The sequence below is a fragment of the Centruroides vittatus genome, unplaced genomic scaffold (assembly GCF_030686945.1).
Source record: "Centruroides vittatus isolate TY-2023 unplaced genomic scaffold, ASM3068694v2 contig_549, whole genome shotgun sequence".
NCBI lineage: Eukaryota > Metazoa > Arthropoda > Arachnida > Scorpiones > Buthidae > Centruroides > Centruroides vittatus.
In genome coordinates this window covers 2,994,408-3,015,186 of record NW_027122325.1, presented here as the reverse complement: position 1 = coordinate 3,015,186, position 20,779 = coordinate 2,994,408, and the positions used below count along the sequence as shown (strand labels likewise).

General features: G+C 24.5%; 1 protein-coding gene across 8 annotated transcripts in view; it reads left to right on the top strand.

Moving 5' to 3' along the window:
* LOC136978689 (coiled-coil domain-containing protein AGAP005037-like) overlaps positions 1–20,779 on the top strand; it is a 526,382-nt gene that overhangs the window by 80,971 nt on the left and 424,632 nt on the right. Inside the window, exon 1 of one of the 8 annotated variants that reach the window (XM_067274446.1) lies at positions 2,895–3,456. The exons of the other annotated variants lie outside the window; for them this stretch is intronic. Coding sequence (XP_067130547.1) covers positions 3,438–3,456 — 19 coding nt within the window. The 5' untranslated portion in view covers positions 2,895–3,437. Of the gene's footprint in view, positions 1–2,894; positions 3,457–20,779 lie in introns of those variants that run through there. 8 annotated transcript variants of the gene reach the window in all.

Below are 20,779 nucleotides of genomic sequence, written 5' to 3'. Positions count from 1 at the left end.
AAACTTTGTAAATTTTATAGTTTGTAAATTAATTTATAATTAAGTGAATGGTACAGTTTATTTTATTAAATTATAACAACTTTCTAATTTTAATAATTATATTGATTATAATTTTTTTAAAGTGATTAAATTAAAATTGCTAAAGAAATAAATTTTCTTCTAAGGAAAAATATTATTTTTTGCTATATTTTTATATAAAACTAAATAAAAATGATGTTAAGAAATATGATTAAGTTATGTAAACTCTTCAATTTTTGATATTCTTATTTTATTATTTATTTTAGTTATAATAAAACTTGATATAGATGTGTTTTACGATCAGAATTTTACCGTACAGACAAAATTTAGTGTTAACTTATTCCATAAAATTGAAATTGCCATTCTCATGGAAATAGTAATTTATTTATTTTATTTTCATACATAAATAAGTGATATAACATCAATATAGGTCTAAATATAATATCGGTTGCAAATTTTCATTTAGTTATAAATTTCGTATGTTCGTAAAATAAATTAGATTCAAATTAAAACAGATATAATCGATATTATTGAAATATCGATCAGTTAAAATTTTGAATTGAATGTTTTGAATGTTCAGTTTTAAAAATTCTTAAGCAAATTAATAGGAAAATCAAATGTAAAATATAAATTTCAAATTTATACGGTATGAAAATGTAAGTTGAAAGAATTTAATAATTTTATCCATTGTAGATTAGTTAATGTAAATTCTATAAAATCGAAAATACAATCAATTTCATAAAATTTGCAAAGTAAATTTAAATTTCACTTAAAAGCAAACGTCTGCATGTTTTAGAAAATTTACTGCTTCTAAAATACGATCAAGTCGACTTTCTGACGATACATAAATCGACCCTAAACTCGATATAAAATTTTCTGAGAAATTTTAAACTCCATACTTGAAAATTCAAGGTTATATTTTTTTCCTCCCCGAGAGATACCTTCGTACAGTCAATTAGTCTTCTTCACAGTTTTTTAAATAGCTTTCAAATAGCATTTTACGTCAGAAGTGAAGTAAAATGTCGAAAGTATTCAAATAGAATCTGCTAATGTTTTGCATTGAAGGAAATTGAATGGTAGTTTTCTTTATTCTTCTAAGCAATCAATAGACACTTATTATGAATAGAATTGGTCACTGAACATAAATAAAGGATAATGTAAAGTGATTACGAGTAACTTGGAAATTACCGCAGCAAAGGAATTACTTACAGTTGTCTTGTTTACAGTTGTTATACAACTGTTGTTTACACTGGCTTCCAGCACATTCCAGTTGACGAATGCTGCGAAGCTTAACAAAGATGATAAACAGAAGATGGAGAAATAGAGAGAAGCATCTATTGTTGATTAAAAATTTAATATGTAATAAAATGGTTATAAAGAGGTTTGAACGTTTTTAATTTAGAATTTTGTTCATAAATTCCTCAATTATTATCTTATCACACGTATATTAGTTACGTGCGAAAAGTTAAATAAGCTGTAATATTTTCTTAATTTAAAACAATTTGCTGTTAAATTCTGTTTCTGCCTAATTCTTTATGGTGACATTGGATTCAATTGGACTGTAGCATACTGTAAGTCGTACAGACATCCTGAATTTTGTCCATTATGGCAGGCCTGACTCACAATAAGGCAAGTCAGTATAAGTGAGAGGTATAAAAATGAAATTTCTAAATTCTAAAGAGATAAAAAAATGAAATTCACAGAAAATCACAAAAGTTTGAACCGGATTCAATATTAAAAAATTAAAATATGAAATCGAATTTGCACGAAGATTTTCATTACGTTCCAGATATATTAAAATTGATATGTAGCCTATCATAGAAAATGTTTAAGATTCGGAAAATTTTACTCAATAATTTACAAAAAAATGATGTAAAAATACAATTTAGAAAAATAATTAGTCTTTAAAGTATTCATTTTCTCGTTAAAAATTTTATTAATTTTCATAGTAAAATTTAACGAGAAAATTTCGAAGACTTATTGAGAATATTTTAGCATAACAATTATGGTTTAGATGATATTTTAATATTTAATATAATTGGGTCAATTCTGTTTGATGATTTTGCCTTTACTTTCAAAATTAAAATAGAATTATCCAAAGGAAAATAATTAATGATTGTGTAAGTTTAAATTGAATAATCATTAATTACAAGAATGTGCTTGGAGTTACCTGATTACCAAGCAAATTATTCTTCGCCGAAATAGATTGAAACTTTGTCAGCAATATTTAACAGAATTTCAATATATATTTTTTTATCAATAATAATTTTTTTTTCATATTGTAAGATATTCGGATCAATAAAGTATTATATTTTGAAAGTAGTCTTCGTAATCGATTTAACACAGTTGTATAAAAGCTGAATGCATTCTCAAACAATAGATTCCCGTTGGCTACGGATTTCCATTTAGTAACTCTAGCGTTACAAATTACGGTTTGAAACGCTTGAAACTTTACAATAATTTATAACCATGTCTCTTTCTTATTACTCGAGATTATTCTGAAGTATCTAAAATTGTAGAAATGCTTAATGACTAGGACTGATCATTTTAAAAAGAGTATTTTACTTCTTATTCTAAGTGTTAGTCAATAGTATTATTTTTAGAGTAATAAATACGAATTTAAAAAATTCAGAAGTGATATCAAAGTTTAATCACTTCGATGGTTTAAGTTTGTACATTTATTTATTATTATTTTCAAAGATATTTAACTAATGTTAATTTTTATTCTGTTCTATCCATTAGACTAAAAAAAAAAGATTCTCTTTTCATGACAGAAAAGCAAAATTAAAATTCTAACAGATGCAAGCAACCGTTTTCTTCTCTTATTGACAAAATTTAAAAAGAAAAAAAAAGGAAAGTCTCAGCAGATGATAGATAACGAAAAATTACTGGATACATTAAAAGGGATCTAGCGAAGGGTGTAAATTACCTATTTAAATATTCATAGAGTTAAGGTATCATTATACAGTCATTACGACTCAACGCTTACTAGTTTATGATTTGTTATGAATTACCTCATGACATTAGTTTCAACAAATATTAGTTATTTACAATTACACTATTAGAAATTTTTAAAGACTTACACGTAAATACCTCATATGTATTTGGTGAATAGAAAAGGAACACATAAAGTTTAAAAGAGAATATATTCTTTACGATAGTGAAATAAGCGATTGACGACAACAAGTGAAGAATTCGACCATTTAAAACTCGTTTCATTCGTTTATATGGATGTATAAAATAAAATTTACAGGAAATAATAAAGTACGCATGCGTTTTGGAGCTGCACCTGGTCAGACTCGTGCATGCGGACTGATTCATCAGCACAGCATTCGATGCCAGAGCCATGATCTGTCGATGCAGGCAGAATTATTATTTGTATTTCTCCAAATTTATATAATTTTAGCAGCTACATCGACATGAATTATCGAAGAACATGTAAGTATCGGATTAAATATTTTACGAAATAATTATTAACTATCTGATTCAAAAATCTGTTAAACGCGTTGTATTCTAAGACCTCACTAATCCGCAAATTTTAATTAACAGGATATTTCGTATTTAGTTTGATTTAATAATTTATTACTATTGCTATATCTTATAAAATAAAATTCACTACTGTACATAATATGCGTATACGTTTGGCTGGCAGCTTGTTCTAATTTAAATGGATTCATTGATGAAAGTCATTAGTAGGAAAAAAGTTGCTAATTCCTTTAATATTAAATTTATAAAGATTTTTATAATAAAATATAATAATATTTTGAAGTGATTTATCGCTAAGTGGTGCAAGTGTAATTTTCAATAATTTCTTTCAATATTATATAGCCTAAACAACGGAAAAATAACAAGATTTATTTTAAAAAATAAAAAATGTTCATATCAATTAAAAATGTTTTTAAATTTACATATGCAATGTTTCCAGATAAAATATTTAAATATCAAAAATTGTAGATGCGTTTATTTATTCTTTGTTTTGTTAGGATTTTAATTGTAAAGTTTTAATAATTTTATTTGCTTAAAATAAATAAATTATAGTTTATATTTAATTTTTTAGCGTAGAATTTTTATTAGACGGATGATAGCAAATAGATTATGATTTTATTAAATTAAGATAATTTCGTTTTTTCTACAATAAAAAAGTTATTGTGGAATAAAGAATCATGCGAGACAGATACATAAGTATTATTTTTGTTTCCGCATTTTAAACTAGAATAAAGATAATCGATACAAAGCATCTCTGTCAACAATTGCAGATGATATTACTTGAAAGCAAGAATTTTTCATTGAAACTAAAGAAACCGTAATAAATTATTTCATTATTTCATCCAATCTAACTATAATAAATGAGAATTTGAAGATGTAGCGGAAGAAACATGTATTTTTGAACAGTTTCTAATAAAAGAGTGTTTATATTTACCACACTGCTGCAGTTAGATTAATAATTAACAAGTATTTGCTATATAACCCTTGTCAGGTGAAGTCATCTTGCTTCTGTTGGACTCCATCCAATCCTGTTTCAAATTACACTGTTTGATATCTTAATTTCGAATGTATAACGAAATCTCCTTTTGGATAGTGAGAGATAACAATAGTTAATAAGTTACCATTTCCAAGTTTAATATTTATAAAATATAATACAACTTTTAATAATTGAAAACTGTGTTTTGTTTGTCGTATTTGTATTTTAATATTTTATATATAATAATGGAAAAGTAGCGCTGCAAGAATTGATGTAAAGTTATTTATAAATTTATTGATTTTATGCTTTTCTATGTAATCATTAAAGCTACTCATTTTCTTCCAGTAACTGCTTGTAAATATTTGTATGGATTTCTTCAACATTACATTTTTCTACGTTTATCTTATTCGTGTCACATCTTTTCTATATATGGAATTGTGTAAGGGACACCGGTTTTGTTTTGTTCATGCAAAAGCTATGGTTCTCTTACCTTATTCTCTTGTCGTGAGCTACTATCTCGTTTTTCACGAAACTAAACTTCTCTAAATTCTTGACCTGAGAGTTTCACGAGTAACAACGGATCTTTTTCTCTAGAAAGTTTTTGTTAAATCACCCCTAGAGTCTGGGAGTTATATATATATTATTTCTTTATAAAAAAGGAAGTTTTAACTGGTCAAAATTGTGAAATATTTGACCAGTTTTATTTTTCAGAAATAATGATCAATTTGAAATTTATTATTTATCCGCATTCTTTTTAGGCCTGCTGCCAACTAAAAAAAATACAAATAGTTTAAATTAAATCTACAATTGGTGCGTTATTTCATCATTAGAATTCTTTATAACCAAATTAAAATAAATATTTCTTTATTTATAATCATCAAAGATAATAAAATTAGTATCAATACGCAAATGTAAACTCATAAAATATTTTAGGATACGTATAAAATATTTATAACACGCAATCGTAACCAAATCATTATCTCTATTAAAATGATTTCTCTATTAGATTCTCAAAATCGAATATGTTTATCATAATTTACATAATAATAATATAATTTTTTGTCTAGAACTTCAATAGGTAATGCTATTTTAAACATCGAACAACGATTTAAGGTACGAAATTATGTTTCACTTATAACTGCATAGATATATTATAACCTATGCAAAAGAAATGTCAATTTATAATTGGTTCTCTGCCAAACTTTAATCTTAGCAAGCTGTTACATATCTAAAGGTAATGACTTCGTGATTACAGTACATATTGATTTTCCTTTTTCTTTTTTGAAAAAGAATACTTGAAGATTAACTTTAAAGCAAAGTAGATGATTTTGTTTAAATTGATGATAGTATGTGGTGTGTGCTATTTTCATTTCAAAAGCTTAAATAATTTAGAAAACAAATGAATATTTTCAAATAATTCATTTTTTAAATTAGTTTGAGAGTATTGGCATTTGTAATACTTAAAATACGACTGATGAAGATAAAAAAGGAAAATGGTATATGCTTTCATACGAATAGAAGTGCAACACTTGCCGTGTATTTCGTATGTATTCCAATCACGGAAATTCTGTCTTTCCGCAAAGAATTTGGTATTTGGATGTTTTTTGCCCACGCACTCTAATCGATACATGTATGGATAGTTTTGTATTTCTGTTATCAAATTATCATTCTTAAACGCAAAATTTCTATACCTTGCGACAAGAACAGAAATTTTTATCTTTAATGTAACATTTAAAAGAACGTGTATTATTTTTGAAAGCATCACGACATATTTTTATTATGCAAATATTTTAAAAAAAATTATAAATATATAATTTTATGATTTTTCATACAGAATAGAAAATTGCAAATGTATTAACATTTCTGCTTCGATCATGCGGAATATTCTTTAATATATCAATCAAATATAATAGATTTATCATAAATTATTCTTTGTATATATCTTATTTAAATATAAATTTTTCTTTCTTTTTTAACAACCTCGGTGAAATAAAGTTTAACAATAATGAGAAAAAAAGTCAATGTTTGTATATTATAATTGAAAATAATTCTATATTGCCTTAAAACATGTTTAGCAGATAAAAATTCTGTTGAAAATATAATAATTTAATCATCAGTTGAAAGAAAAAACATTATATATTTTGACAATATTAGTTTATTATATTGTATTTGCATAATTAAGCAATCAATTGACATTAGTTAAGATGTGTTATGACGTTATTATATCAGTTTTCACCAATTGACTTTGTTTCGTGTAAAAAAAAATTCTTTCGAAATTTCTCAATCCAACTGTTAGATAAATTGTACACATATTTGTTGAATTTTTTAAATCACAATTTTCAAAAGTAATTTTAAACGACAAATTCTTTATAAAATTTCGATCGGAAATCAAAAATAGCTTCCATAATTTATCAGTATGATTCTACGGAGAAGCAATAATATATACTGGATAACTCAGAAGTCGTTTGAACAAATCAAAATCTGTAAATATTCTATTCAACTGAATTAAATAAGCTCGTTTTTTTATATAGAAAAATATTATTCTACGAAAATATTTGTGAATGATGATATTAGAATTTAATTTGATTCTTTTCTGTTATTATATTATACTGTTTATGAGTTAATATTTATCATATAAATAGTTTAAATAAAAGTTTCATAAAAGTGATATATAAATATAATATTGTTGAAAATTCGATTACAATAATGATAACATTATTAAAATTATAAAAAATTCGACTTGTGTAATTTGTTTATCTCAATTGAATTTAATAAAATATATTTATAATTTCTTTTCAATAACGCTACAATATTTTTTAATCAGTTTATATTTATAAACTGATTAAAAAACAATAAAATTTATTAACTTTATTCTCAAGAATTTTTACAAACTTATATATAAGTTTTAAGTTGTTTTTATTATGTTTAGGCGCGTAGATCTATATCAATTAATCAACTAATAATCGTTTCAACGAATATTCATTTTCTATATCGGTCTAGGTATTTCTATCTCAATTTACCAATTTTCTATCAAAATTTTTCAATTTATAAATAATAAAAAATGTTGGTAAATGGTAAAAAATAGCATAAACTGATCCTTTATTTTCGAATTTTTCTTTGATTTAATTAATTTAATTTTTTTTACGATAACAGACTTAATGCTTCACTCTAAATTGAGACTTAAAAGTTAAGTCTCTACGAAAAAATTCTAAAACTTTTTATATTTTGTTGACTTGAATTAATTGATTATATTTTTTATAGCTTTGTTATGGCTTCTTTTTTTATAACTGCATTCTTATTTTTCTGTTTATTTTTAAAGTGAAGAATGGAATGTTTATTAACTTATAAATATTTCGTATATGAAATACAAATATTCATTTACTTGTTTTATTATATAAAAATTGTGTTATTACGTCGCATTCATTTAGTGGAAAAAATTTATTATTTTAATTATTTTAACATATTGTTTTCTTTTTTCTTGTCTCGTTTCTGCATAAAATATGTGTTTAATCGTGTCTCGACTTTAAACAGCTACTATTTTAAAATCCAGAAAAACAGTAAAGCTGTTTTTTTGAGGGAAGAGTTGTGTTGAAAATAAAAATATCATTAACTGTATTTTATTACAATGAATAGTTTTTGAAACGTGGTGGCTTTCTTTCCAAAGCTTCAAGAATTTAAGCATAATTATTTAAATTTTGTTACGAGATTATGCTATTTAAATTATGTTAATTTTAAAATTAACAGAAATATTTTCATTAAATTTCATATATAATTTAGCATTATGTTAATTCCAGTTAGATAGTTTCTTCTTGTCAACCACCCACTATTGTTTTAAAACGATAGAAAATTGAAAAAAAATAACAATTTAATTCTCTGGAGTGGAAGAAGTATTTACTGCTCTTCAAATATATATTTAAAAAGTTCATATTAATTTTCACTAGAAATAAAAAGTAACGCATTGGAATTATATAAACCTATCGATTTTATAACTTTTTTTATTTATGAGCATATAAGTTTCATTATTGATAAATTATTTATTAATTTAAATTTAAAGTGTTTTCTACTGTTAAGCGCAAACTGTACTTTCTTCCGAGATTGCACCTTAAAAAGAAATTGAAGGAATTTAAACATTCTAAAAAATTTAAATATAGTCATGGGTTTAGAAACCTAAAAGAATCTATTTTTGTATTCAAATATAGTCATTCGATCAAGATTCAACTGTACATTGTCATCTGACGAAAATACTTAGGAAATGAAGAAATCTTCAATTCCATACAAAATTAGTTTCCGATTCTAATTTATTTTCTGAGTAGTTGTAACTATTCCAGTTTGGTTTTCAAATCTTGTTGACACTGATAAATTGGTTTACAATCCAAATTAGCCTACTATTATATACAAAGTAATCATTTAAAATTATTTTTAAAGAAATAACAAAAAATAACAGTAAGTGATTTTAAAAATTAATATATGAAAAATTTCTAAGCGAAAAATGTAATTGTTATTTAAAATTAAAAAAAATTCTTGTATTACTTCAATAAGAAATTGATTCTTTTTGTTTTCTTATAAGAAATTTAAAACTTTAAAATATAATCTAAATAAGAGGAAACTTTTTTTTATTAAATCTGATGTTTGATAAAATTTTAAAATGTCATCTTCCAATTTTGGACGATGATTTTCAAGTAAAGAAAAGCTCCACTTTCATATATGCAATCTTCTTGACACTGATAAATTGCTTTAGATTTTCAATTAACCTAAAGTTACATTCAAAAGTAATGGTTTAAAATTGCCTGGCGAAAAGAAAGCTTAAAAAATAACGAAAACAACTAAAAATACAGCCTTAATATCAATGAAAATTACGTACAAGTATTATAAAATTTTATACAACGTTTATTCGTAGCGAAGGATTTTAACAGGACTTTTGATGATATATGAATTAATTAAACAAGATATTATAATAACAAGTATTAGTGGATTAATTTATGAATAAATGATCGTAAAAGTGGAAATAGTAACAAAATATTACAACTCGATTCAAATCTTTCGTAATTTTAGTATATTAATATTTATTAGTTAAATTATTTCTTTGGTATCGATTTTAAATTATATTAATTTATGGTTTATTTAAATATGAACGGATAAAATGAAAAATATTACGTGCAAAAATAACTTTATTTTTTCTTTTATATATTTAACTGTTTTCAGTTCATGAATGATGTATGCTTACATAATTCGGTCATAGATCATTAACAAATGCTGCGTTTTATATTTATTTAAGCCAACTGTACATAAAATAAATAGTTTTGAGAATGTATATACTAAGATAATTATTTTTAAACATTGTTTTAAATAATGGAATTAAAAAGAATGAATCCTAATTTTTGGGGATTATTTCTAATAATCTTTCAAAAAATAATTCTGAAAGGTTATTTATTTAATTATATTTTTTTTGTATATAAACTATTGGGAAGTGCTATTAATAGCTTTGTTTAAAAAAAATGATTATTTAACAGGCTTAACTGAATAAGAAATTAGTTAATACTTTAGATTTTTGTTGGAAAAACAAAAGAAAAAGTTCATAACGTTTTATGTTATATTTTGGAGGAATACGGAATTCTTTCCGGAATTGTTCCGCTTACTAAACACTTAACGATAATGTTGGAACAAGTCATTTTCCTGTATTATCACTTGACGGCAATTAATCAACCTAACATTTATTCATAAATTTCTTGCTGATAGAATTTTCTACTCCCATAAATTTATTTTCAAATGTCAAAATATTGTAATATTTTAAATTAAAACGCTTCTTTCTACGATACATTGTCATTAATAAAAAGCAATAAAATAATTTGATAATCGCAAATGGTAGCAATTATAATATTTAAAATAACATTCGATACTCGACCAGTTTAATTATTCATTAACCATTTTGGTGAAAAATGTGACAGTGATGTCAGAATTTGTTAATAACTAGCATTAGCTATATGGAAGTATGTTCTCATGGTTAATGGAGTTTTGCAAAGGTAGTTGAATGTTAATACTTTTACGAGATTAAATTACTTTCTATTGAAATTGTTTAGATTAGAACTTAATTGATTTTTATCAATTATAGTTGATTTAATATTTAAGGTTTGTACCAATATTCGGCTACTAACAACATCCTTAAAATACAAACTGACTTTCTTTTAATCAACGACTTCTCTTCTATTGTAATTGTTATTTTAGATGTTAATTAAATGTTCTTTTGTTAGAAAATATATTACTCTAATTATAAAACTTAATAATATTAATTTGTATCCCAGTTTAAAACAAAACTATTTGATATAATAAATTACAGAAAATTTTATAAATGCTTTAAAATTTATCATTAAATTATAATTTGTAATATTTTCTATTAATATCAATTTATTAATGTTAAATGAATAAATACAATTTATTTATTTCTTACACATTTCAATCTTAATGAATAATTGTAATAAAAACAAACTTTAAAGTAAAAAAGATTTTAAAATGGTTTAATTTCTAATGAGAGCGAGAATTTCTTTAATAAATGAATTTTATTCGAATATAAATTAAACTGTTTTGTAGGCCCTACTGTGTTCTTAATTTTATTTATAAATGTCATGTTTGTATTCATGAAATTTAAATTGTTAACTTGATTATAATATTTTGAGAAAAAATTATTTATGCAAACTAAACTAACGAATGTCTTATTATATTAAAATTTTCAATCTCAAAATTTCGTTATGTTCAATTCACATAAATTTATATAAATTTTATCTCTGACTGTATTGGTATGCCAAAGTTCTCTATCGACTTAAAAGATCTCCATATCATCATTCTTCATACATATACATTTATATACACGAATCATGGAATAATCTTATTTATTTTTTCATGTTTTAAAATAATTTTTCTTTTAAATTTATTTTTCAAAATGTAAATATTCCAATATCATTTATTTAAAACGTAATATGTATATACTAAGCAATTTAATTGTTTTTTTTTTTACATTTTAACTAGCCTATATAACACGTAACTATTTTAAATATTATAAAATTAATGTAAGTATATTTACCTTTTCAGTAATAATAATATATAATATTCTTATGTGTATGTGTGTGTATGCACATACAGATACATACACATGCAATTAATCTATTCTAAATAAAAAATAAATAAATATTTAGAGTACTCAAAATAAAACACCTGCACTTTTTAAAGAATTTCTCTTTTAATCACTGAAAAAAAAATTAATTTAATATATATTTATGCATAATTTATGTTTCTTATTAAATATAAATTTAAGTATATATATTTCGCAAATTGTTTACATATAGAAAATATTATAATTTGATATTATTTTGAGTAGAAATCGAAATCTTGAGATGTACTGTAATATGAGATATTAAGTTAAAATACAATTGAAAAACTGATTTTAAAATATTTTAAGGTCTTCAATGGATTATGTGTTATTTTTAAAACAAAAGTTATTGATTTGTTCTTAAGAAGAGAATTTATATTCTACTGTTGTTCACCATACGTAAGTGAAAGATGGCATTTCCAACCATTCAGCGAGTAATTTCTCTTAGACTCTAAAGATTTTCTGTTGTTTGGATGATCATTCCACCATTGAAATTCGGCCATCGAATCATCCATCAAAAATGAAACACGTTGTCTTCCGAAACTATCAAGTTGTTTCTCTCCATGTTAAGAAGTTCGATTGTGAAAAACCATTTATTTTATAAATAGTGAATGAGTTAGAAACATCAATTTGGCAAACATTTTATATCCTTTAAAGATTACTATTTAAGCTTATAATCCCGTTATATTGAATGAAAGATGGTAGCAAGCAATGAAGAAAAAAGATTGATGTGTGGTCTCTTTTGAAAGAGAAATACCTTAGGGGACCTCTTAACAAATCGCTCTTCAAGTTTCAATAACCTACCACAATACATTTTTACATAAAATATTTTCAGAAGTTCTTTGAACAATTTGTCTTTTTTTAAATATTTTTAACATAGTTTATATTTTCTCACACATTTTAATGTTTTAAAAATCTTTACTTCTAAATTGTTTTAGTATTTCAAAAGTTTTTAATGCAGTTATAAAGTAATTTTATAGGTTTAATTTACTGTTTTCAAGTTTCTAAAATTGGTCATCTCTTTCAAGGTATTGCCAAAATTCAAGTAAGAAAATGGTAACTTAATTGTTCGAATAGTTCATAATAGAGAAATATATAATTGTTTATATAATTGAAAAGTAATTTTTGTAGTCGCAGATCCGTTTCTCTGTAATTTTAAAACTTAAACAATTGTTATTTTTAATTACGTTAATATGGTATATAATTAAGGTTAAATTAAATATAAATTTAAATTTAATTATAATTATTTATGACATTCAATGTTAAAATATTTAATTTGAAATCAATAAAATAATTTTTAAATTTAAAACAAAAATTAAAAAAATATATATATATACTCTTCGGGAGAAATGCTCGAAATATTAATGGAAAATGTAAAATAAAAAAGCAAGCCAAAAAGGAAATAAAATTGAAAATCGTAAGTTGGCTATCCATTAATTATCACAGTTTTTTCTTCAATACGGGAAGATTTCATAGAAAAAGGCAGAATATTCGCTCAAGCCTAACGGAAAAAAAAGACATGCTGCACGCATCTTTCATAATTCCATTTCGTTGCATCTTTTATTAAGATTTGTTCTCTTGAAACTCGATAATGATCCGAAAAATATTTGTAAAAATAATTGTTCTGGAACAAGAAACGACGAAAATTAATTTATTTCATTTATTTTCCCGTTTGATAAATGACGCTTTAATTTAACGAAGTAATTTATAAAATGTTTAAATTTTCAATAGGAAACTTTTATTAAAAACGAATAATTCGATTATTTTGTAAAGATATATTTTTAGTTTAAAAACTATTAAAATTTATAAGTTCATAAATTCAAAAAATTTTTAATTTAAAACTAATAATAAATTCTTTGATATTTACTTAAAAGAAATATTATAAAAGAAAATTTCCAAACAAATTTGCAGCTAATGGCTTTCCTGTATTCTATAATATATATAGATTATTTAAGTTAATAACTTTTTATATTTATGTATCAGCTTCAAAGAAAATCGATAGTATAATGATTTGAAAGAAATTTACTTCAGAAAAATAAAGTCAACTAAATTATTTTCAATAGCAATAAATTACACAAAATAGAAATAATGGAGCAACATTGAAAGGCCATGTTAATGTTTACAATATAGTTTAATCGCTGTAGTCTAAAGTTTCAATGTTTTAATTCTTTAATTTCATGTATTGTATCGCTATTTTAAAAACTTTGATACGAGTTATGTAATTATTTTTATAAAAATCACTTACATCTGGTTTTTTGTTTCAATTTCTTTTGCTTTCAAAAAGAAAAAAGAAATACATAAAATCCGAAGATAAAATTTCAGTTGTTGGATATGTTTTAGATTTTCTGAAATTCTATTGTAGTTCCAGCGATCTAACGTTATTCTCTTTTAAAAAGGATTTCTTTCTTTAAAGTATTTCGTGCTTCATTTTTTTATTTGAATTCTAGTTGCAAGAGAGATTGAAATTAAAAAGAGGCCTGTACTCATAACTGTTTTAATCTCTATTTCCAATCTCTGAAGATTCTTTCAGTTAATAATATGGAGGTAAATAGTTATCACACAACTAGAAATAGAATACTCAAGACTAAGATAAAGAATTGTTGTTAGAGATTTGCAAATATATTACATTGTTTTAGTTCTGCCCAACAGTACTGTATGTGTATATTTGTAGCCGATATATACATGTATTGCATGCATACTGTATGTATGCAGACTTAAACTGCTGTATTATTTCCTATTTGTAATTATAGATCATATATATTTATATAAGAAATATGTAGTGTATAGGTTGTAGAAAGTGTATATTTATGGTGTATATATATTTCACTCAAAATAATTATTCTTTTCAGTAATTCTGCAAATTTTTCTCAAGCAGAAAAATTATTTCAAAGGCTATCGTCTGCAAAAAGAATTTTATATAAATGTATAAAATAATGCTTATTAATTAATTTTTCTTTCTAAAGTTTTTATTTTTAGACGAAATAAAATTCAGTTCAATAGGTCTATTTATAAAGTTTACAAAACTTAAGAAATTAAGATGATAATGACAATTTTATTTTATATATTTTACAAATACTTTAAGTAATATTAATAACGAAATAAATGATTTTTTTAAATATGAGTTTAATAGAATAGTCTATAATAATTTTAACGAATATGAAGGAAGTACGAAAATTTTGAAATTTTGAAATGATGTATTTTATATATAATATATTAATTATTATCTAAAAATAGTTAAATTTTATGCTTGAAAACTAAACTGAAAACGAAACGTTTGTTATAAATATCTAAATTTTTCTATATATTATACTTCAAAAGGCACAGAAATCGAGTTAATGAAAACTTCATTAATTATAAAATTTCAAAAAAAGAATATCCTTTTGAAGGGCATTTTATACAGAATGAACTTTTGACTAAGATGAAATACAGTATGAAATTTTGATAATTGATCATTTATTAGTGTTATAGTTTGATTTTATCAATATTAGTTATAAAATTACTTTTAGAATTGTAGAGTGCCATTAACTCTATTGTTGGGATTGTTTTTTTTTTTTTAATTCCTTTCAGACATACTGTACCATTAGATTGAATCCTCTTAACATTCCTTGCAAGACCATTTATTCACCTTCATTCTCGAAGAATCGAAATAACATAGAATGCATTGCCTAGAGAGCTCGGTGCTATGTTTTGTTCTTTTCATCAGTGCAAATGCAGATTTATCTCATCATATAATTCTTTTCCACTCGACTGATATTAAGTAGTAACGATAATAATTTTCGTAGAATCCTCCCTTTTTTGTTAATGTATAATTAAAAACCATTAATTTCAATAGAATAAACACTGAATTTCATATATTGAGTTCTATACTGTAGACCTATTTAAATTTATAATGTATGAAATTTCAAAATGTTAAACTATTTGCACTTGCTATATGATACGAAATGTCCTCTAGGCGTGTAAAATATACAAATTAATCGATTCACCTTTTAAGCTTTAATCTTTCCATACATTTTATAAGCGCTTTTCAATATATTATATATATATAATACATATAATATATTGAAAAGCTTACGGAATATAGTGGATTGTATTTATATATAGAAAAAGACTATATATAAATATGTATGTAGATTTTCTAGTTTTGAGATAATCTAATTTTGCTTGTATAAATTTACTTTTGAGAATGCCACATTAGAATAATTTTGAAAAAATAATGTATAAAAATATATATTAAGACACGCAATGTCGTCTCATAAGAGTTTTTAAAAGAATACAGATGAGCATTTAATTTAAGTATCATGTTTAATTTATTTTATAAAAGAAAATAATACTTTTATTGTTCATAACTTGTAAGCATCTTGTGAGCAAGAAAACTTTTTATTCGTGCCATATGGGTTAGCCAGGCGGATAATGAATTGGTCGGATGATTAGGAACAGATTCGACGTATTTGTATCACACTTAAGTTGCCAGATTTCTACGACTGGATTAAAGGACATTTAATAATGATTAACGAAACGACTTTCCAACTTTTATTTCGCCTCGTTCCACCTGAAAAAGTAAAATTGAATAAATTTTTAATTAATAATTAAATATTACATATATATATATATATTTAGATTTTTAATTTAAAATTATAGTTTTCATATTGATTAGTTTAATTTAAAATTTAAAATATTTAATGGTAAACCATAGCTTTCTGTAGGATATTATGGATATGGATAATATACACCCGCGCGAAAATCTACCACTGCCATTAAATAAAAAGAAAATAAAGGACGAATTGCCTTATTGCCTTTTCTTATTTTAAATCAATAAAGGATAACGGTAATTTAACTAAAATAAAGGATTTCCCTTTGAAATAGAAGCCGATTGGCAACTCTAACTACCCTATTTAAGAAAACTTCTGATAATTATACTTGGATTCGAATTTCAGATAGGCAGACACATGCTTAGCTACCTCAGTCAATCAGTTAACAAAGAAAATTTATAAATTGGAAATAATTTCTTGTTTCGTTTATACTATAATATTCAACATAGCATTATTATTAGACCGAATAAGTTACTTTTAATCTCATGAGAATATTAAGATGGGACATAAGTGACACAGTGTAAAAAACTTATCCGAAAACTTTGATATATTTCATAATTAAATTCATTCAGTTATCCTTGTTAATAATAGAAAACAATAACAGAAATTTGAAAATTATATTTTATTTCAATTTTTATTTTCAATTTAAAAACATATTATTTAATATTGAACAGCTTTTATTTAATTGTACTTTTCTCTGAATTATATTCGAACAATTTCGCAAAAATGAAGTAAAACGAATTCAAATTTCTATTTTCGCTTCTCTAGTTGCAGACTCTTCGGTTAATGCGACATCTCGTCTTACTCTGAAAATCATACATTCGGTTCTACAAAAGGAAAAGCGAAAATGGTCGTTTTGAACTCCAAATAAAGTTAAAAAAAATAGGGAAAGACATACAAACATACTCAGGATTAATAATGAAAAAAGATTGTTACAACCATAAACAAACTTAAATGAAAATTGATGTTTTCGCATTGTCGCAAATTTTAATAAATGTAGAATTTTAAAGAATAAATACCCATACATAACTTTCAACGAAACATTATTGGCAGAAGGAACAAATGATACATTACACACATTTCCTATTTAATCATGTGCCGAATCTCTCTAGAAATATAGATTTTGTATCTGATGGCTGTAGTGTTTCCATAAAAAGTGCATAGATATCACTTGACGAGAGGACAGTTATATACCATGTCTTATTACTAATGTCCGGACACCTGCTATCATACAGACAGACCGTATTTATTGGAAAACTAGTAATGAATACGAAAACGTCTATCACTGTATCTTGGTCTGTAATATTCTCTATAATAATTTTATACACGTCTGCTGAAATATTTCGCCATTCGTCCTTCAGAGAAGTGATAACTTTGTCTTTTAGATAGTTTCTCCTGTCACACATTCGACGATTCAGTTCATCCCAGAGGTTTTCGATGTGATTAAGAACTGGGATCACACTCTCCTATCCTCAAATCACTCTGACACAACAGAGCAGTAAAACTTGGAACATTGTTGTATTGACAAAGAAAGGGCTATAAAATACTGTGTAATGTAGATTGTATGATTATTTAGGATGTTTAACTAATTTTGATATTCACGGTTTTGTCTATAACCAAGACAAAATTAGATAAAAACAAAAAAATATTCAGAGAAACGTTCCGTTCGTATATTAATAATAGCGATATGTTTAAATTAGTTTTCAAATGTATTTTCTGTATTATAATATATAATTAAAAAATTATTTATTTCTTTACTTTATTAAATAATATATTAATTGAACCGTTTCTTGCACGCAAAGGATAAAATCCTCGATTGCTTATTTAAAATTTATGTCAAGTGATTGAGTAATCTGGTACTTTCCTATTGGTTTCTGGAATTTGATTTAATACAGAATCTCATGTTTTTAAAGTTAATTCAGGTTTTGGAGTATTGTTTCCCATACCAAACCCAAATTGACCGATCCTTTGCAAGGTAAAACCATTCGTCATGAGAAAATTGAGTCCTGCCATATATGAGCCGATGTCTTCAGAAAAATTTAAGTGCAGTCCTATTTAAAGTTAAAAATTGTAATATTATTAAAATACAATTTATTTTTTGCTCTCTGTGTTTTTAACTATTACAGTTAATTATACATGTTTTAAAAATAAGATTAGTAATAATGTATATACACGTATATGTATTATATATTACGAAGAAGTTACTAAAATACGAATGTTACAAAGGTGTTTTTACACGAAGGTTAGTTTTATTGATTAGTTGGATAGTTTAACCTTTAAATTATTTACCTCTTTTAGTTTTTCAACCTGATGAAATATCACTGACCATTCGGGTCACTCGAGTTAGAATCGCTAGAGAAATAGGAGAATGAAGAGCGACTGCGAATCGATCTCATATTTTGTTTGCTGGTACGTTAGAATAAACTAGATTTTGTTGGTGGTAAACTTACTTATTTTTACTTTTTTAATGCGGTTGTCCAAGAATATACTAAAAATTAGTAAAATCACACTAAATTAACATTATTACATTTCTACTAACGTGATCAATATCTTTTATATTTGAACGTTTAGTATAAATTGTCAAAAATAACTTTTAAAACAGTTTAAAACGCTTTTATTTTACACAAATTCGAATGTTTAAAATCATGTATTTGAAGCAAATAAAATTTATTAGTTGTATAAAAAGAGTTTATTCTTTAATCATATTTCACTTTATATATCATCAAATTCTAAATATAATTTATTTGAATACAGTAATATATATGAAAGATTATAAGAATATTTTTATTTTGCAAAGAATATTTTAAAAGAAGGTCGTCAACCAATCGATCTTGGAAATAGAATCGATTGAAGAATACTACTATTCGTTGTGAAGATTATATCTCTTATATATGAATACATATCGAAGTTTCATTCACTATTTAAGTTGCAGACCTTTACATCGAGATGCAACGTATACTAAACAATTATTTTAAAAATTCTTGTTTGTTGCAATAAATAAATATATAATTCTAGATTTTTGCAATATTTGCTAGTTTTCAATTTATACAAATCGTTGTTTTTATCATTTTTATTTGTAAGTATTTGTTTATTAAAATAATGAGACAAATTTTTGAAAGTAGTGCGTTATTTCGATGACTGCTCGTATAAGTTTATATTCTATTATACCTTTTCTTCCTGTTAAAATATAAAAGATACGAAAGTGCCTTTGATAAATTTTTCGTCTGCAAAAATCTATAAGTAAAGGCAAAAGATAAAGGATTCGGTTTAAAACTATTCGTGAAAACTATGGATTCAACTTGATGGTCTGTAGAATTTTTTAGTTTTCGAGGCAAAACGTTATCTGTTCGACTACGGAGTTATCTCTTAGACTGTGTAAGAAATGTAGTAGTTGATATACGATTACAATAAAATATGAAAATGACAGAACGTGGCAAGATGACGTGGTAAAGAGAGAGTGTAAAATGTATTCATGAATCGTTGCTATCCTTTTCCAACTAAATTTGAATGGAATAGGAGTGATGTTGCCGATGATGAATGTGACCTCTGAGAAGTATATGAAGCAATTATATATTTGAAAAATGGAGTTTCCAGAAGTAGATAGTGTGACTAATATGATGCGGAACTATAAAGAAAAGTACACTTTGCGTGCAAGAGTAATGTTTCTTTTAGATATTTTTAAAATTAATCAAAGAATTACTTTAATATTTCGTGCGAATAGTTTCCGTCTAATTATTCCTTTATAAAAATTTTGGAGTTATGTTTACTTTCAACCATTTAAACATATTTTAAATATAGTCATAAATTTCATTTTTATTTTAAAATTAAAACAAAAACAGTTCTTGAGATTATTAAAGATGTAACACAAGTTATATTAGTAATTTCATATTAAATTATTCTTCAAGTATTTGATGATTATTATTATTTTCAGCTTTAATGTGAAGATTTTATTTTTGGAATTTCAACAAATAAGTAAATTTTTAAAAAATTATCTGATGAAAATTTTAAATTCCTTCATTCCAACCATTTTTTTTAAATTATAAAACAACAAAGTGATATTGTAATCAGAGAATCATTAGAATAATTCCAACAACATTTATCAATGTAGTTGCTTCTTTGGAAACAACAATTTTCTCTTCCGTTTCTTTCTTACATCAATATGGTGAACAAACGTCGCAAAAATTGTTCCAGAAACGTCAACAAAGACTGCAAAGAAGGTTTGGATGAATCGATGGCGTGACTGGAAATCTGTAGAAGCGACAAGCTTTCCAGCTGAGGAGGGGAAAAAAGGAAAAAAAAGTAGTAATCCATCGAAATCTTATACGTATACGGGGAAAGACCAAACTTGTGATCCTGCCGTTAACTACGACTGTCTGTCTTTCGATTGTCTTGTCTTTGATTCTTTGTAGAATAGGTCAACCAGTTCTCGTGGAAAGAAGTTTTCTTTTCGTCGAATTGAAAAAGAGAAAGTACTTCAACTGTTTTGTTAGCTAGAAAGCTTACGATGCCGTATTATAGATTAAATACTCTAATAAAAACTTCTAAAAATAATACATATAAGGATGCCGG